We start from the raw sequence: 14,296 nt of genomic DNA on the forward strand, positions 1-14,296 counted from the left end.
AAGAGAGTATTGATTTTATTTTTAAATGATTTTCTTTGATAAAAGAAGAGAAACAACTCTAGTGGGGTAAACGCTTGTGGGTCGATGGCGTTTGTTATTAAACCACTGACACACCGGCCTCTCAACATCCAGTTGTCTTTATTTATAGTTGTCTGCGAAACATCACTTTCTGCTTTGTTTATTTCTTCCTGTTTCCCAAAGGTCAAAGATCAGCCTGGGCAGCAAGGCCTTGTCACACGACTCCATCTTTGTTTCGGACTCGTCGGAAGCCAACGAGGCTCTGGGAGCGTCTCAGGACAGCATTCATGGGAAAGTGAAATCACTACAGGTAAATACACATAAGTGTTCTACTTGCCCTTTTTGTTTGAGATATCGTTCAATCCATGGAGCCAAGTTTGAGCTCCTGTGTCAACAAGTATCTTAGTCTCTTCCTGAGGAAAGACTTGGCAGAATAATGAGGAATAATAGACAAATACACAATCACAATCTGTATGTCTGGCCGTGAGAGTGTCTATGACCTTGTGCTGAGCGGTCATGAACCGTATTATCAATAAAGGAGGTGATAAAGAGAGACGGAGCAGCTGATCTGGAGTGTATCCATTCAGACGGGCAGAGCTGATGACGTATCACTGAGGGAGGTTAAAACTGAAGCGTCTGTCAAAGCAAAATGAAGGAGCGGCTGATGAAAAGAAAAGCAGACAGACAGAACCATTGTCTGTCACAACAACGGGCTAAAACGGGAAGACGTGACACGCAGACAGACAGACAGACAGACTGACCTCCAGTTAAACTGCTCCACTCAGCTTCCTACAGGGGAGTGAGAATTAAAACAATTAAAACATCTTATAAGTGCTCCTGTAGCTAAAACACAAAGAAAAAGTTTGGGTCTGTTGACGGACCCAAACGGCAAACACACAGGTGATAATAATTATTGATAAAACTATTTCACAAGTGAAACTGCACAAGTATGTAGATTAGATAGAAATGTGACCTTGAGTATAAAGTGAAGACACTGATTCATTCATACACTGACGTCATTGGTCCAAATCCACACCTGTAATAATTGTTTGACTTTACACCAAACATCTGGATTCTTTTTTTCTTAACATTTCCTATATTCACTGAACTGCTTCATGACATTTTCTGTATTCTATCGCCCTACAAAGGGCTAAAACAGACCCCACCACAGTGCAAGGATACCTCTCTGAAATTCCAAATCCCTTTTATTTTTTCCATTAAAATCAATCGTACAATGGGGTCCCCAATGGTAGCTAACTGAGTTTGGAATGCTAACAGCTTTGCTAGCATGTCCTGTAACAGCTGACATATTGAGATATTCCCTAAAGAAAATCCTTTAACATTAAATCGGCAAACACACTTAAAAAACTTAAAAAAGAAGTGAAAACAGGAAATGCTCCCTCTCTCTTTTCAAATTGCTAATGTTAGCTTGTTTGCTATTTTGTGGCGGTCACACACACTTGTACCTACTTTATTAGCTCTTGGTTTTATCTTGAATCAAGTCTCATTGATGTGCAGGTACCTCAAAAAAGAAATATAAATGTCTTTAACACAAAATGTTAAACTTTTTAAGCTAAAAATTAGCAATTTCATGTGCTAGCAAGTTGAGCTTCCCAACACAACTGCTAATGGTGAGGGAAGCTACTCCCATGTCTTTATTTTAGTTGGAGCTCCTCTCTGTTTCTCGACATGTTCGAGTTACTGTAACAATATTATCATTAACATTATAAAGCTGCAGCCGGTGTTTTTCTGTCAAGGTCTTGGTGTGTGCCAGCGTCCAGCCCGGCTAAAGAAAAGCTGTATTGTCCTCTGTTTGCTCTGCATCTGAGTCTGAGTCCTTGAGCGACTGTTACAGGGCAACACGTAACAGATAACAGGTCCGTTAGTTTGAGTTTCTGTGATACCTGCCAAAGAAACGGCCTAAAATAAACACTTTCCCCCATTGAGTGCAGGCCGACTGTCCCCACACGTCGTTCTCTGTTAATCATACTCCACACCAGTGGGGATTTTGGGACTGTAAAAGCAGGGAAACTTTGTCAACACACAAAAACATGTACTCAAACACACCTTTTATTACCTTTTTTGTAAAGCTGTAGTTTATTAAACAGGCTGACAGATTTGGCCACCCACAAAACCTGGGGAACTCTTTCGCTTCCTGCTGTAATATCTACGAGTGTGGCCGTGATATCAATCATTTTTTTTCCCCCCCTGCAGCTCCAGCTGAGGCAGGCCATCAGGCTGGGCTCCCCGCCGTCCCTCATGTGTGTGAAGAAAGCGGACGACGCCGGAGCCGTGTCCGAGGACGACGGCCTGCCCTGTAGTCCACCTGAATACACGACGCTTCACACAGTCATGGTGACACATTTTGATTGAGTAACGTCCCGCCCTGTGGTCCACCTGAATGCGATGTGCAGACGGCACTGCTAACACTGCTATTCTTAATCTCCCCCCCCCTCCCCTCTCTCTCTCTCTCTCTCTCTCTCTCTCTCTCTCTCTCTGCATCTCTGAATCAGGCTCAGAGGAACAGCTCCATCAGTCTGGAGGGAATAGACAGTGACAGCGACCAGGTAGAGTACTCCACCGATTTAGCATTGCACTCCTCGTACTCTATGGGACATTTTCATTTTTCAAACTTGTAGTCTGTAGGCTTTTACACAGCTCCCTCTGGAGACACAAAAGGCTCTACGCAACCTTTCCTTATATACAGTAAGAACTCTTGCAAAAGAGCTCAATATATCACATTGCAGCGCTACATCACTGCCCTCAGGAACACGACTGAATCCACAACTTCTTGGCTCTAGTTGGTGGTGCGATTGTTAAACAAACAGCGTTGGAGTAACATGGCGAGGGTATTCCCCTGTCCAAAGCCAAACTGTGTGCGCGATATGGGCTTTATAAAGGAACCTTATACAGAGGAACCTTCCGGCCGTGTGAGGGTGACTTTTCTCCTCATGTGACCGTGGCGATTAAAAACATCTCATGATCAAATCTAATCACCGAAACGCGACTAAATAAAAGTCCCCTTTCGTGCAATGTGTTTTTTCCCACTCCCTTAATCCTCATTCTTTCTTACCGTCTTCCTCTTTCTCTCTCTGTATCCTCTAATTGGCTGCCGCTGACCTGCCGTATGAGTGTTTGTGGTTTCAGCCCCGAGTCGCTCGGAATGTCACCATAAACTCCCAAACGGCACCGTCCATTAGAACAGTTCACTGCAATGAGGACTTTCTAGATGGACAGTGCCAATTCGTGATAAGGGAAATGTCCTTTAAAAATAGCCGAAACTATTCATTAAGTCTCGCCGGGCTATGATGTGGTTAAAAAGCACAGTCAGCAAAGTATGACAAATGAGCATTTAATGATAGTGCCGTTTTAGCAATTTCAGAATGTTTTTTTGGCCGGTCATTTCCCCACTGAAAAGAACCACAGATGGCCCGCTACAGAGACGTGCACACAAAAACCTGAAAATATCCACTTTTAGAGCATTCCACGCACAGGAATGCGGTCAAGGAGGATTGCAGTGACTTAGGAGCTGCAGTGGCACTTTCTGGAGCTTTTCCACTCCCTGAGTACTCACACAAGAATCCATGGAGACACACTATGGTTTTTTTGAGTTCTTATTCTGAAAATGAACTTGGATTTCCTTGCAGGGCTGACAGTTTTGAGCTAGACAGCGAGTCCGTGTCAGCCTATAATCCCTCCGGGTGCTTGGGTCCTGGTCTGTCTGTCTTCATGTTTACTGTAAATAGAAAGAGCGCAGGCTTCGTCGTTTGTTGACATGTAGTTTAGATGGTTTTTCAGTTTTTGGCTTTGAGCTTGAAATATTCACGATGAAAAGGAATAACTTCCAACGCTGGGTGTTAAAGCTGCACTGATCGTTATTTTTATATTAACAATGGATGAAATGACTCTGTGTAATGAGAAAGCTCAGGATGATGAACCTGCAGATAATCATAACCAAACTCTTTGCTGTTTTAGTGTAATTTAGCTTGTTTGGCTTCTCAGGTCCACAACTGTTTTGGTTGCAGGCAGACACAGTAAGACACCAGACCAGGCAATCTCTGGGTCTGAAAATTGCAGCCATTGCTGAAATGCCTTAAACTTGCATTATTTCTAATGGCCAGCAGGGGGCGACTCCTCCGCTTGCAAAAAGAAGTCCAATTGTATAGAAGTCTATGAGAAAATGACTTCTCACTTGATTTATTCCCTCAGTAAACATTGTAAACATGAGTTTATAGTCTCAACCTCTAGTTGAAGTCTTCAATACAGCATGATGCTCATTTAGTAAATTATGGTCCAATTTCCACCTGAGAATTTAACGATCTGATGCAGCTCTGATTCACAAAATGCACACTGTATCTGAGGCAAAGTAAATAGCTGTCATGTGCTTTGTGTGTGATATTTAAAGATGCACCTCAGGGTGTGTGTATGTGTGTGTTGGTGGGTTTGGTCATAACCCGAGTCTAGCTGCTCTTCAAACCTTAAACGGAAGTCTTACTTGACCTCTTCTTCCACTGTATGTTACCTTCTTATCTCAGTTTTTCTGACTCTTTCTCTTGTCTTTGTCCATAATACTGTACGTGTTATTCCATTGACCCAGTGTGTGTGTGTGTGTGTGTGTGTGTGTGTGTGTTTGTGTGTGTGTGTTCAGAGTGCATTCCGATGGTTTCTCTGGCAGTCAGCGTGTCTGCTTGTAGTTATAGTTTGAATTCTGCCTCAACTCGTCTCTCTCTCTCTATCTCTCGCTCTCTCTCTCGCTCTCATTTACTCACTCACTCACACACACACAGAGACCTGAAAGCTCCATAAACAGAAATCTAGATGTCAACAAAGAAGAACCTGGATCATATTCCTCTAACAGCATTACTTTGACAGTAATGTGAGTCTTAAATGGTCAGTTCACCCACATCATGAAGACGTATCACATGACCTCGGTGGTATGGAGCCATGCAAACAGTTTTGGTTTCCTACGGTCATGTTTGGAGATATCTCTGAAACTTCTGCCACAAACCCAGTAGAGTGGAGCGAAGAGCGGCCCTCAAAGCAGCAAAAATTACATTTGAAAAAGCACAACGTTGGGGCAAGTCACAGACCTCACAGTAAATATTATATAAAATGAGTTCTCAAACACAGAATTGTGTCACTTAAAACTGTCACTGTGCTCCTTTTAGACGTCAAACTGTGAATAATTAGTTTGTTTATTGAGAAAAGTTAAAAAACGTCTGTATGATTTTATGTTGAAACAAGTGTAAAAGGACAGAGCGGGGTACTTCTCCAGTGATGACAGAGTAGGTTTTGGTCCTGCAGATAAAGACGGCTAATATTTATCCAGCTGGACTCTCTCTCTCCCTCTCTTTGCTGGTCTCGCTCTACTCCCTCTGCTTTCTGTATCTGCTGCCGTCATCATTTACGGGGGACAAAAAAAACACCTTTTATCACAATCAATTTCCCCTGTGTTTTCCAAATGCCTCTTGGGTATTTCCCCCTTGTCAGTTAGTTATTTGTGAAACGCTGTTTCCTTCCCGTCCCAGCTGTCCTGCGCTGCCTCCAGCAGAGCGGTGAGCCCCCTGGTGGTCCCGGGGGACTTCAGTCAGCCGGCCAGTCCCTTCGGATGTCTGGATAACTCTGCTGCCAAACACAAGCTGGGCCTGAGACACAAAGCCGGCAACAGGAGGAAACCTGTCGCTGTAAGACATCCAGACATGAGCATGTATACACCAGTTCAGCCAGTCATGGCATGCTAGCTAGAAGTGATGTGGTAAAGACCGAAATGTCAGATGAGAATGAATGACGGGTGTCCTGTCCACGCAGAGGCTGGAGATGAAAGCAGAGGGAGACTCTGTGGTGGAGGAGATACTGAACTCCTCCATAACAGAAGCTGCAGAGGAGCGAGAACAACCGGACACAGCAGAAGGTCAGCGCCACTCCATCATATTTCATTTATTTTGTTATTTTTACTTCAAATCAATGACTCTGAATGGAAGTCTTTTGCTGCCTAATATTAAAATGAAATGATTGTATCAAAGTGAAATTGCGTATTCCATTTGTTTTTGCAAATTGAATTATCAAAAATACATAATTACTCCCAAATTTATAATTAAATAATAACCTAGACTTTGATTGCTCTAATTCAATTATTTATAATATGACTAAATAAATGGCTCTTATGATGTTATTTTATATTGGCTAACTTAGAGAAATGAGAGATTCCTACCATTATAATAAAACATTTAGCATATGATTTGATTTTCAAATGCAAAAGTTTTCAATTTAGTTTTCAAGTTTATGTCGTACATTGTCCACCAATTTGAAGAAATAGAAAAATCCGGGACTTTGATTTGGTTAAATAATTTCATGTTAACATTGGCAGCCATAGACTTCCATATCCTCGGTGCCATGGTGTCGTATCAGGTTGACCTCTGAGACCTTTGCTTCTGTCTGTGGTCCAGTTGTAAGTGGTGAAGAGCTGAAACCAACGGGGAGTAGGGAGGAAGAAGAAGAAGAAGAAGAAGATGAGGAGGAGGAGCAGGAGGAGGAGGAGGAGGAGCAGCCACAGCATTCCAAACACTCCCTGTTGAGAGATGAGGAGGAGGAGGGAGGAGAGGACCGGTCCCAAGCAGAGCAGGATGTTTCTCACGGCCCGGACTCTTCCTCTCCTCCTGAGCTGCGTCTCTCTGAGGAGGAAGCGCCAGACGCCCAGCCCCGGCCCTCCTCCAAGCACAGCCCCAGGGACTCCTCTCTGGACAGTCCCGGGTGATTAAATATGATTTCCTCCTTGTTCTCTCCTCCTCTCTCTTGTTTATGTTTCCTCCTTCTATCAATCTGACCCTTTTGATATCTGCCTCTAGAGCAACGCCAGAGCCCCCTGCTGGTCCGAGAGAGTACTTGCTGGACCCTCCAGGCATTGCCTACGGAGCAGAGGAGAGGGGGGTTGAAAGTGACTTGTCGCTGAGCGGAGAAGAAGATGGAGTCCAGGACAACGGGGAGGAGGAGAGCTCCTTCTTACAGGAAGTGCTGAGCTCCTTGAAGACTCCCCTCTCGTCCTGCTCGATGGGCATGGAGCCTGAGGGTGTCGTCCTGGAGATAGAGGAGGAGGAGGAGGAGGTGAAGGAAAAGGAAAGAGAAGAGGTAGAGGAAGGTGAGGAGGTGAAAGAAGAGGAGGCAGCGGTGGACGAGCCCGTCGGTTATCAGGCTGCTGCCGCTGGCTCCCTCCTGTCAGATCACACCGAAGAGGAAGAAGTCGCCACTTTGAGCACTCCTTCTTGTCGAGATGTTGAAGAGGAGGAGGAAGAAGAATCAGCAGAGGAAGAGGAACTAGTGGTGGAACACGGCTGTCAACATGATGTATGTATCTTTGATTCATTATTAATATTGTGAGTGAAGTAGTTTTCAAAATCCATGCAGGGAGCTTAACTTATCCTCATCGAAACCTCTTAAACTTGTTCGTACCAAGAGGGATTCACCAAACTCTCTCTCTATTTATATTTAATCTCCAAATGCATAAAGTGCATTGCAAACAGTTGCCTGTTTACATAACCAGCAGATATGAAACATTAGCATTCCTTAATGTTTTTAGTCTCCACCGACTCCTGAGGGAAATATCTTTCTTAGCTGCTAAACCCTAAATCTCTCTGTTCTTTATCTTTCAGCGAGAAGAGGACGGAGAGAAAGAAGAGGTAGAGGAAGTCACCCCAGAGGAACGAGATGATGTGCAAACAAGAAACGCTGTCAACCAGGCAGAGGAAGAGGGAAGAGAAGAAGAAGAAGAAGAGGAGGAGAGTGAGGGAGAGGAGGAGGCGATAGAGCTGGAGAAGGAGCCGGAGGTGGAGGAGGAGGGACGGGAGAAGAGGGAAGAGGTGGAGGAGGCAGAGGTGAGAGTGGAGGAGGCAGAGGAGGCGATAGAAGAAGAGAGGGAGGCCGCAGAGGAGATGATGGAGGCGTTTCCAGACGAAGAAGTTGCCATGTTGCCGCAGGAGGAGGATGAGGGTGTAGATGTTGTGGTTGGAGATGACACTGTGAGCGTAAATGACGAGGAGACAGAGCTGGGCGATGCGGCAGCGCATCAGAGTCGAGCAGCTTCCGATCGAAGCTTCGGAGAGGAGAAGGAAGCTGGAGGAGAGAAGGTGGAGGAAGGCGTGGAGCTCGGCCGCGCGGACCAAAAATCCGAGCAAGAGGAGGACGAGAGCGAACGAGATCTGCAGCAGGAAGGCGCGGAAGCGTCCACGGAACGCGCTAATGTTTCTGCCAAGCCTCCTCCTTTGTCACTTCCAGGGTCACATGACGAGACTTGGTCACCAGAGAGTGGAGCCATCAGTCCCAGTAAGACGGGCACGACCACCATCCACATAAATCTACTCTCTCCAAGTGCAGAGAAAGCCACGCCTTTCTTCCAACAGTCCCCAACTGCCGCACACCCCAATGAAAGTGGGACACCCGGTCATGCCGCGGCAGCCACAGGAGAAGAAGAAGAACCAGTTGACGATGTGGAAGCTGTAGAAGAAGAAAAACAGTCGGCCCTGGAGGGAGAGGCTGCACCTCCTGCCTCTGGGGGCGAAGAGGTTAACCAGCCGCCCAGTGGTTCAGATCAGAGCAAAGCCCGCTTCACCGTCGCCCCCGCCTGGCAGAGGTCAGTCTCTGCGGGGGAGGCGGGGCCCGGAGGTGTGGAAGCAGAGGCTGCGAATAGCAAGGACCCCGAAGTGGAGGCAGAGCCAGCCAGTGCAGGGGCTGCCACCGCTGCACCGCCTCCATCATTCATTCAACCTCCGACCACGGCGAGCACAGAAGGTAGGGACAAAGGTAGAACATCAAGATTTTTTTTTTCATTTGGGTACTTGGGTCTGGTCTTTGTCTTGGTGGTCCACCCAAAGTCACATGAGGTGAACTTACGGTTGGAGTTTGAATAAAGTTAAACCACAGACCGGACTTGTCCCCCTGCAGAGAGCTCCGTGGTAGCGGAGGGAAACCCCGACAGTCCTTTTGGAGTTCGGCTGAGGAAGACGTCATCTCTCCACCTCTTCAGCTCGGAGGAGGAAAACACAGAGGTGATCATCTTCCCCTTGTGCTTCTAATGGTGACCCTTAGATAAACAATGAACAACAACAATAAGATGTTAATATGTTGCGTCTGTGTTTGTGGCGTGTTTCTGCCGCCCCCGTGTGGCCCAAAACAGATGAATGAACGCAGGCGTAAAGTCAGTTTTTGTATTGAATTTTGCGTTCATCGTTCTTCTCCAGACTCCCATCGAGCCTCCAGCTCAGCCAACCGGCTGTAGAGTTGACTCACAGCAGCCAATCAGCGTGAAGCCCTCCATAAGTCAGCCAGTCAGCATCAAGCCCGCCCTCCCGAAGAAACCAGACGTACACGGAGACAGCGGAGGCAAAAACAAGCGCATGTCAGGTGTGTATACACACACGCACACACAAGCACACACCATTTTCAGTTTCGTGCACAATGCTCACAGCTTTCTTATGCATATGTACGGGTAATTGCCCAAAACCTGGGCTGAATCAGATGCACATGGTGTAACAGTTTGTCTGCTGCTGTCTTATTGATCCAGACCCGGCTCCAGTTCGTGGTCTTTCTGGTGGATCTAATCCTCCCAGCTGGATCTCTGTGGCCAAACAGAAACAGAAGATCTACAAAGAAAACTCGCTCGATGAGATTACTGTCAGGAAGGTAATCTGTGTGTGTGTGTGTGTGTTTTAAAAATGCATTGTAGCTGACACGATGTTTAGGTTTTGGTTCTACAACAGTCCATGGTTCAGCTGGAGGAGCACTGGGATGAGATGATTGTGTTGTAAACCTCGTTTTTGGCTCACCGCACGTTTCCAGCCACATAAGCTACTGTGTACATCTGTGCTGCTCTCTGTCACCAGGAGGAGCAAGAGAGGAAGGGTTCACTGCCACTGTATGTCAGCTCAGCTGCCAGCAGGGAGCAAAGCAACAGGACAGCAGAGTCAACCGGCAAAGGTCAGAACACACACACGCACGCACGCACGCACACACACACACACACACACACACACACACACACACACACACACACACACACACGGTCCTTTGAAAGTGCAAAACACGTTGTACTGCCAAAAACGCATTTACAAAAGACCCATCAGCCACAGCAACAACAGGCTTTATTTTGTTGAGTCTAATTTAAATTTGAATTTGAATGTGTGTTCTGCTGAACACGCTGGATTTCTGTAAAGACCCCAGGTGTGGTGTGAGTTACTCATCAGGACTCTCCTGCCACCTGTTGAAGTGGACGTGAAGCTGTTGACCGATGCAGGTCTGACCTCATGTGGACAAACTGTGCTACTGCAACCAACCCAACAAGAGTCACTTCAGTTCACCCTCTGTGGTCACAAAGACATCAAGATAGTCATTTAACAGAAATATATATTATTTTTGTTCTTACCTGCTGAGGAAGGTGGTTAACATAAATTACATATCTCAGTAAAGTTCATATAGTTCTGGTCCAGAATACCAGTACTGTTAGTATAATGTTACATGAATAATGTAATGCAGTTTCCTGGATGTTTAGTAACATTCGCATATTAAGTCTGCATATTTATTGAGCTATTACTGTGTTTTATGAGGTTTTTAAAAACTTTTCATTTCAAATATTTTTATCAAGACAATCAAGATTACAATGCTCATTTCCATTTACATGAAGAAATATGATAATATTAATGTACATGTACAGATACAAAACAGATACAAAATGTTGGAGTTTGAGATTGGAACAGTGTTTTTAAAAAAAAAGCTAATTTCAAAGAGAAATTTAAAAATAAAATGTCAAAATAATAAAATTAAACAAAAATAAATAAATAAAGGAAATATGTATATCAACATGTTTCCTCATTATTGATATGCTGACAGGTTAAACACTAAGAGGACTGATATGTCACATTGTGCGTTTGATTGACGTGTGTGTATGTTTCTGTTTCTTTTCTTCCAGTGAGTCCGTTGGAGATCAGTAAGCATCCGGCGTCTGTAGACAAAGAGGCCAGGAAGTCTCTCTCTCCTCCGACTCCGGTGCCACCTCAACCTTTTAAATCCCAGTCGCTGCCTTACCCTGTCCCTCCAAAACCCCAGCTTCCCCCGGCCACCGCCAAACACCCGCCGCAACCCATCCCTCCCCAAAGGTCCCTGTCGCCCCCTGCTCCGATTCCTGTGCCCCAGAAATCTCCCTCTTGCACAAACCCGCCGCCGCCCTCCAAAATGGCCACCTCATCCAAGACGCCACAGCCCCAGAGCACGACGCTCGCCTCCCCTCCCTATTCCTCGAGAACCGCCCCGGAAAAGTTTGGCTCGAGAGCTCCGGGTCTTTCCAGCCAGACCCCGGCCTCTCAGCGAGGCCTGCCTCCCCCGACGTTGCCCCAGGATGAGCCTCCCTGGATGGCCCTGGCCAAGAAGAAGGCCAAAGCCTGGAAGGAGATGCCCCAGATCGTCCAGTGACGGGTGCTGGTTTCAGTGAGATCTTGTAAATAGGCCCAAGCGGGTCAGTTCTGACAGCGGGTTGAAGCGTGGCCCGAGAGTCTAGATGGACCAGAATGCATTTGCACACAAAGAGTTGCTGTTTTCTGTTGTTTTCTCACTTCCTGTTTTCTATCCTGGCTTAAGTCTTCAGATTGGTGCAAACCAGCCAATCGCAGCTAAAGACCGGCTCAGTCTAACTCCTTCTTTCTTTACGTCCTCATGGTGTACATTGATGTTTTCTAAATGGCAGGGTGGGACCCCCCAAAGCGTTAATGCGTCTTACTTGAAGTGGATCCATATTTTTTTCAAAATGTGCCTGAATGAGAGGAAAATATATTAAAGAAAATGTATCCAAAGTAACTCAGATGATTCCAACCGATATCAGAAAAATATTTCAGGGAATACAGGATTATTTTATTAAAAATAAAAGATTTATTCATAGAAAGTTGGTTGAAAGTGACGATGAAGAGAAGGAGACAAGTGTGTGTGTGTGTGTGTGTGTGTGTGTGTGTTTATTGTGAGGTAGTGGTACAGGCTCACATTTTGAGGAATGTGGAAAATACCATGACCACATTGAAATGGGATAACATCAGAGTTAAGCTGGAGTAAACAACGACTGGAGCAACGGCTGCCGCTCGTGAGCTTTGGTAAAAACTTGCTGATCCACGTCGACTCAATCTGCCGTCTGTGCGTCGGGTTCTTTAACAAATACATCTGTTGTAACACGTTTCCACTGACACTAAACCAATGTTTGTTGTGCTCGAGTGTGTCCAACGTGTTCTGGGTTGTCGTCGTAAATTATATTTTTTAAATGTTTCTCTTTTTGATATTTCGTCTGGCGTCCTGCAGAAATCTGTCATCTCCCAAAAAGGTCATCTGTTCTGGAATCCAGCAAAACTATCATCACATCCATCTTTTTATGTGTTTTTTTTAATACTTTTCAGCGCGTCATGTTGGAAACATTTTCCGATCATAACTAAACATGTGGTTGAAACAGCACTCGAAACATTAATATATCACTTGGAGATTGATTTGCTTCACATCACAAAAGGAAAGCGTTTCCTTTGCATCAATTAAATCTATCTATCTCACAGTAACTATATATTATTTCTATGCATTTTGTTTTATTTTGTATTGCCTTTTGAGAATTTCTCTTGTACATAAAATGCACAGTAAAGAACAAATTAAACCTTTTTTTTTTCTGGGTTCTTTTGTTTGTGTTTGTCGACTGTGTTTTTCCTCACAGCAACGCAGCCAAGTTCAGCCATTTGGGTTTGACAGTTAAAATGCCCTTAAGGCACACTATAAATCACCGTGTAGAACACTCGGGTGAAAGCACCGGCATGCATGTCTTGTGTGTCTCTAAGTTAGTTATTTGGAATTGCTCCACCCACATGTCTTGACTTCTTTCTATGCCACAAGAATCTGGTTTTGTTTTAAACTGAAGTCACTGAGGTCTGGCAATGTGTCGCAACCTCCGTAGAGTTAACATTTTACGATGAAAAGTTAGCACTTGGTGGATGTTTTTATAGTACGCTTTCACGATATAATATATTTAGAATTCACTGTTATTAGTCAAATACATAAAAGGATTCATTCATTCATTATTTCCCGACCAGAACTGCATCCCCGGGAGTGTAATGAGTCATTTGAAAGAATATAATTCATCAGTTAACTGAATAGAAAAATACTGAAACTTTTCTTGGACTCCCCTCAAAACAGCCTCATGTTCTATTAAAGGAGTACTCCAGCATTTTAGTATTACACTTCTCAAAAAAATGGGGCACTCACAAGAAACAGATTGAAAAAGAAAAGGTCAAAATGAAAGATCTCCTTTCATTCGACCCTCCATGGCTGACCGATGCTCCGTCTGTCAAACTCGGTTTGTAACGCAGGCTCTCTATTACTCTCCATCGACGTCATCGGTGTAGACTTTAGAGAGCTCCTCCTGAGTCACAGCAAACATTACGCAACTGTTTTCACAGGCCGAGTCGTGCTTCCTGTGACGAGCAAGCTGACCTTCATGTGTAAAGGTCTGTGTAATGCCCCTTTAAGCAACACCCCCGAACCCTTACGGGCTCATTTAAAGTCACTTCCGTTGAAGCTTCTCAAGCTTTGAGACGATAAATCAAATCAACCCAAAACATTCTAATGAGACTTATTAGCCTACTTCTCACAATTTTACACAACAGATTTCAGATCTGCAGTGTTTCTGCTGACTCTATTTTGGATTTATTACACAATAAATGACACAGACTTATTAAAAACTGATGACTTACAGCCATCTCCATCTTGAACACTCACTGTACAGTCTTGGCATGTACACGTCCGCACATCTGTGTGTGTGTGTGTGTGTGTGTGTTTGTGGTCAGAATTGGGGCCAAACGTGAGCCGATGTTTGTGTGTGTATGATTGATGGTCCATGTGAATGCGTGTGCATGCGTACAGGAAGCTGTAATCAGTGAGAGGGCCGCTGCAACTCCCCAGATGTGTTTTCTGGATGAGTTAGGTAACGCCGCTGCCCTACTTCTGGTACATGCACTGTCACACACACACACACACGCAGCTCCAAAATGGACCAGCCAAGATGTACGACGTGTGTGTGCGTGTGTGTGTGTGTGTGTGTGTCCGTGCCAGGTATCCTTGGCGATGACTGCTGGGTGCTGACCTTCTCATTTACAGGTTATATAACTAACCAACTTGGCAGGAATCACAGAGGTGAGGAGACATGGGGGGGGATTAAAGTCGATTTAGTCCATTACGATCAGTAGAGATCACAGAAACTTTTGGAGACCAAAAACAC

The 14,296-nt window shown here is 45.0% G+C and overlaps 1 protein-coding gene across 2 annotated transcripts in view; it reads left to right on the top strand.

Annotated features, from left to right (window-relative positions):
• Positions 1–12,701, top strand: part of LOC306702337 (uncharacterized protein) — a 37,635-nt gene extending 24,934 nt beyond the window's left edge. For both annotated transcript variants that reach the window (XM_079167928.1, XM_079167929.1), the window contains exons 4-16: positions 202–328; positions 2,233–2,373; positions 2,532–2,585; positions 5,547–5,702; positions 5,827–5,929; positions 6,465–6,768; positions 6,864–7,359; positions 7,665–8,799; positions 8,953–9,056; positions 9,249–9,411; positions 9,572–9,690; positions 9,891–9,984; positions 10,973–12,701. In XM_079167928.1, the coding sequence (XP_079024054.1) occupies positions 202–328; positions 2,233–2,373; positions 2,532–2,585; positions 5,547–5,702; positions 5,827–5,929; positions 6,465–6,768; positions 6,864–7,359; positions 7,665–8,799; positions 8,953–9,056; positions 9,249–9,411; positions 9,572–9,690; positions 9,891–9,984; positions 10,973–11,472 (3,496 nt within the window). In that variant the 3' untranslated portion in view covers positions 11,473–12,701. The remainder of the gene's footprint in view (positions 1–201; positions 329–2,232; positions 2,374–2,531; positions 2,586–5,546; positions 5,703–5,826; positions 5,930–6,464; positions 6,769–6,863; positions 7,360–7,664; positions 8,800–8,952; positions 9,057–9,248; positions 9,412–9,571; positions 9,691–9,890; positions 9,985–10,972) is intronic.
• Positions 12,702–14,296: the final 1,595 nt, after the last annotated feature.

Source organism: Pholis gunnellus, assembly GCF_910591455.1.
Source record: "Pholis gunnellus genome assembly, chromosome: 10".
Classification (NCBI taxonomy): domain Eukaryota; kingdom Metazoa; phylum Chordata; class Actinopteri; order Perciformes; family Pholidae; genus Pholis; species Pholis gunnellus.